Here is a 4,897-nt window from a genome sequence, read left to right as displayed (position 1 = left end):
TGACGGGGCAAGGTCTGGTGATGGACTGGAGCAGCGATGGGGTTTACCTGCTCGATGGTGAGATCAGGGGCGGGATGCCGCATCATTGGCGTGGATGAGTTGTAGTCGTCGCGGATTTTTTTTTGGGCGGAGTGATGGTGGCAGAGGTAGCCGTCGCGGCGAGCTCGTGGATGAGTTTGAGACGGGGCAGGTGGGGTGAGATTAACTCGGGAGGAATAAATTTTGTGATTAATTGACGGGCTGAAAATTTGCTTCTAAATATGGACCGCTGGAATAGGAAAGAATCAATGATGCACGAGCGGTCTGATGAAAGCTTTCTATCAGACTTCTGATAGGCAGCGTTTCCCTTCTTTCAAGACTAACTTCAAGGCTTTATTTATTTAGGCAAGACTTGACATTGTTCACCCGCAAAAATGGACTTGACTTTGTTGGTCTTATTTACGTAAAATGTTACGTAATGGATGTAAACTTTTGATTATTAGTTTGTTGTACGCGATGGACACTGATTATGAGATAAGTGTTGCATTTACAATTGATGTCCTTCGTCGGTGTCTAGCGCGAGCCAAAGAAAAATTGACTTGAGCATTTCTTTAAAATCACTAGTTGAGGAGTATTTGTTGCAAAGATCCCTCTAACCTCCCCAGGTTGTGATAAGTGGCGCGCTGCATGTGCGCCACTTGTCGCAACCTGAAAGTTTTCCCTTTTTTCGTAGATCCGTTTATTTAAAACGTTTTATCTCTTAAACCGAGCGTTCAAATCTCGAACCGCTTTCACCGTTGGATTCACCGCCTCGAGATCTTCAAAACTAGATCCCATATTGATAGGTTTTGACGAACTTTTTTTCCACAAAAAAACCGGACGAAAAAATCCGAAAGATAAAACCGAACCGGGAGCACGGGTTTTTTCCTTTTCCGAAAGAGGCACGCCCGTGCCTCTCGTGGAAGCAAAACCGTGACTCGTGAAAGGCAAAAAAAGAAGAGAAAACACATTCTTTTCGTTTTCGAGGAGGCACGGCCGTGACTCTCGCGAGAGCACAACCGTGCCTCTCGCGGAAGCAAAACCGTGACTCTCGCGAAAGAAAGAAAATTTCCGTTTTCGAGAGGCACGGCCGTGACTCTCTTGAAAGCACAACCGTGCCTCTCGCAGAAGCAAAATCGTGACTCGCGAAAGGAAAAAAAACAGAAAACGCATTTTTTTCGTCTCCGAAGAGGGCACGGCCGTGACTCTCGCTAAAGCACAACCGTGCCTCTCGCAGAAGCAAAACCGTGACTCTCGCGAAAGGAAAAAAAACGGAAAACACGTTTTTTTCATTCTGAGAGGCATGGCCGTGACTCTTGCGAAAGCAAAACCATGCCTCTCGCGGAAGCAAAACCATGACTCTGCCAAAAAACGCTTTTTTGCGCAAAAATGTTTTTATTTTCGAATTTTTTTATCGAAAAGCTAAGGAAGACCGGTGAAAACCAAAACGTCGAAAAAACCCGAAAAAAAACCGTTTAAAAAGTCGAAAACACATGAGGAAAAATAAAAAACAATATCCGGAGGAAGCGCCCAGAGCACGACACGTGATAAATGACTGAGAACGCACTAAATGGCGTTGATCGTTGCGAAGCTGGCCAAAGAGCGCTCGTTAACTAATTGCCCTCTTTCTTAGCTTTCCTCTCGATCTTTACGGGCTGTGACGGGCTCTTTTCCTAGTTAATCTTCTCACCCCCTGATTTTCGGTGGGGATGGGCCCCCCACCTTAATATCTATCCAATCAAAAGAGCCTAACTAGGACACTCCGTGAATCCGTGTGTAGCATTGCTCGGGGTCGTCACGACCCCGCGAGGCGAGCACGCGTGCGCTCGGTGCCCGACGCCGCGTGTAATCCGTAGTGGGGGAGGCCAGACTACGAACGTCGGCATGTGTGATCCGTCCCCACGACAGCTATTGCGTCGCACCATGGTTACCGGAGAAAAAGGGCAATCTTTTCCCTAATGGTGAGAGACGGCTACCAACCGCTCTCAAACGGCTCGACACTCATCGGCGGCGCCACGTAATGGTGGATGGACGGCCGAGGCCGTGTTGCCCCAACCCAAACCCACCACCAGTTCCTGCAGCTCCACGCACGCCACATTCTGTGGGCCAGCTCCACTCCTCCAGCACTCACATGACTACATGAGGGGGGCTATGTATAGCGCTGGCCCGTGTGCTCTCCCATTTGGACACTAGTGTTCGTCTGAGAGTCCTCCACCCCGGACATCTCTGTTCACCGCACACGATCAGCAGAGGCAGCGGCGAGGAAGATGACGACGACGACGACAAGGAGGAGGCCCTTCAAGGTACCTGAGATGGCTCTGAGGGTGTGCGTGATCCCCCTCGCCTTGGCCTCCCTGTGGGAGATGGCCACCAACAAGCAAGCCGATGACACCTACGGGGAGATCAGCTTCTCCAACCTCTCCGGCTTCAAGTCAGCCTGCATAACCTTGCCCCACCTTTTCTTCTGAATCCTGCTCCTGTTATGCGCAGTTTCCTTGTTTAATTTCCTAAGCCGTATATAACTTCGAATGTGCTCTAAACAAACAAGTGTGTCAAGTCGCACCCAGACCAGTTATCGCCAATGGATTAGGCTATTGATTACTTAGGCTAATTTTTGCTTTCTCCCAGGTATTTAGTTTTCATTAACGCTGTCACTGCCGCCTATTCCGTGGTCTCCATCCTGATGTCATCCTTCAAGTCCCTCGCTCGCTTCGATTGGCTCATTTTCCTCCTGGATCAGGTCCGATCATCACCATCTCCTTTCTCTTTTGCCCTTCTACATTCATCTTCACTCCGCCCGTAAAAACCACTAGTAGTACAGTGCTAAGTTGCTAACGAAAACTTGGCCTCGCGCGCGCAGGCGGCGGCGTACCTGCTGGTGACATCGTGCTCGGCGGCGGCGGAGCTGGTGTACCTGGCGAGGGAGGGCGACCGGGAGGTGTCGTGGGGCGAGGTGTGCTCCTACTTCGGTCGGTTCTGCGGCAGGGCCACCGTGTCCGTGGCGCTGCAGGCTGCCGCGCTGCTCTGCTTCGTCGCGCTCTCCCTCGTCTCCGCCTTCCGGGTCTTCCGCGAGTTCGACGCCCCTGGTGCTCATGTTGATTGCTCGGGGGACTCTGACTCCAAGCAGGCGCAAGAGCAAGAGGAAGGTAGATGATGATCCATGATGAGCAATCGCTGATATTTGGACCATCGTTTATATGTCAATGGTTGGCGATGGCGATGGCTATGGCGATGAGTCCTTAGTTTTCTTTACGAATGCTGATTTCGGGAGGAGAAATATTGTGAAATAAACTTTATTGTTGTTGGGAAAGATGAGATTGTATGCGACACACTGATCACGTGCAATTTGCACATATATATAGGTATAAGAGTGCACGATCTCGACTTGCCTCCTAAACTATACACTATATGGAAAAGAAAAATACATGACTCTAGCCTATACGTAAATACACGCTCAACACCCCTCCCCTCGGCAGTCGAAACGTCACCGGGCTGACACATAGACTAGACTGAAACACATCAAAGGTGGACTGTTGAGCTATAGGAACATGCAAAACTCGTATCCGGCCAAGCGCGACCTGTTCATGAACGAAGTGAATATCAAGTTCGACGCGCTTCGTCCGGCGATGATGAACAGGATTGGCGGAGAGGTAGATGACGCGCTTTGTCTGGCGATGATGAACAGGATTGGCGGAGAGGTAGATGGGAGAGATGTTGTCGCAGTAAACGACTGTGGCCTTATGGACATCGCAAATCAACTCCTGAAGGAGTTGGCGGAGCCAAGAGCACTCGGCAACAGCGTTGGCCACTGCCCGGTATTCTGCCTCACCACTCGAGCGGGAAACTATGAGATGTCGTTTAGACGACCACGAGATCAGTGAAGGTCCGAGATAGACGCAATAGCCTGATGTAGAGCGTCGAGTATCCGGACAGCCAGCCCATTCGGCTTCCGAGTAGGCCACGAGGTCGGTGGAGGAGGACGCCATCAGCGTGAGCCAAGACCCATGGTGTCGCGAATATAACGGAGAATCCGCTTCACCAGGATCCAATGGGAGTCACACGGAGCATGCATGTGAAGACACACCTGCTGCACGGCATACTGTAGGTCCGGGTGAGTGAGCGTCAAGTAGTGCAGGGCAACGACGATGGAGCGATAAAACGTTGCATCTGGTGAAGGCGAGACGTCAAGTGCAGAGAGCTTGGCCTTCGTGTCGACAGGCGTGACGGCAGGCTCGCAGTTAAGCATGCACGTGCGCTCGAGAAGCTCATGAGCATATCACTGCTGATGAAGAAAGAACGCGCCAGTGCGTTGTACCACCTCGATGCCAAGGAAGTAATGCAGAGGCCCTAGATTCTTGAGGGCGAACTCATCTCAGAGACGAGCGGTGAGCTGCTGAAGGAGCTTAGTGAAGGAAATATGCCCTAGAGGCAATAATAAAGTTGTTATTTATATTTTTTTCCTTATATCATGATAAATGTTTGTTATTCATGCTAGAATTGTATTAACCGGAAACTTAGTACATTTGTGAATACATAGACAAACAGAGTGTCCCTAGTATGCTTCTACTTGACTAGCTCATTAATCAAAGATGGCTAAGTTTCCTGACAATAGACATGTGTTGTCATTGATGAATGGGATCACATCATTAGAGAATGATGTGATGGACAAGACCCATCCATTAGCTTAGCATTATGATCATTTAGTTTTATTGCTATTGCATTCTTCATGACTTATACATATTTCTCTAACTATGAGATTATTCAACTCCCAAATACCGGAGGAACACCTTGTGTCCTATCAAACGTCACAGCGTAACTGGGTGATTATAAAGATGCTCTACATGTGTCTCCGGAGGTGTTTGTTGAGTTGGCATAGATC

The 4,897-nt window shown here is 49.4% G+C and overlaps 1 protein-coding gene across 1 annotated transcript; it reads left to right on the top strand.

Annotated features, from left to right (window-relative positions):
* Positions 1-2,122: 2,122 nt before the first annotated feature.
* On the top strand, positions 2,123-3,373 carry LOC123141416 (CASP-like protein 2D1). The gene is made up of 3 exons (XM_044560568.1): positions 2,123-2,449; positions 2,647-2,758; positions 2,879-3,373. Exons 1-3 carry the CDS (start codon positions 2,286-2,288, stop codon positions 3,170-3,172), a joined length of 570 nt encoding a protein of 189 aa, XP_044416503.1. The 5' UTR covers positions 2,123-2,285; the 3' UTR covers positions 3,173-3,373.
* Positions 3,374-4,897: the final 1,524 nt, after the last annotated feature.

This window comes from Triticum aestivum, chromosome 6D (genome assembly GCF_018294505.1).
Source record: "Triticum aestivum cultivar Chinese Spring chromosome 6D, IWGSC CS RefSeq v2.1, whole genome shotgun sequence".
Taxonomy (NCBI): Eukaryota; Viridiplantae; Streptophyta; class Magnoliopsida; order Poales; family Poaceae; genus Triticum; species Triticum aestivum.
The sequence above is the reverse complement of the archived record's forward strand: the minus strand, read 5'-3'. Positions and strand labels throughout refer to the sequence as shown.

Excerpts from the sequence above, each read along its gene's own strand:
- LOC123141416 (XM_044560568.1), top strand. The coding sequence starts at position 2,286 with ATGACGACGACGACGACAAGGAGGAGGCCCTTCAAGGTACCTGAGATG. Across the intron at positions 2,450-2,646 it reads TCCAACCTCTCCGGCTTCAA|GTATTTAGTTTTCATTAACG; the intron begins GTCAGCCTGCAT and ends GCTTTCTCCCAG. Across the intron at positions 2,759-2,878 it reads TCATTTTCCTCCTGGATCAG|GCGGCGGCGTACCTGCTGGT; the intron begins GTCCGATCATCA and ends TCGCGCGCGCAG.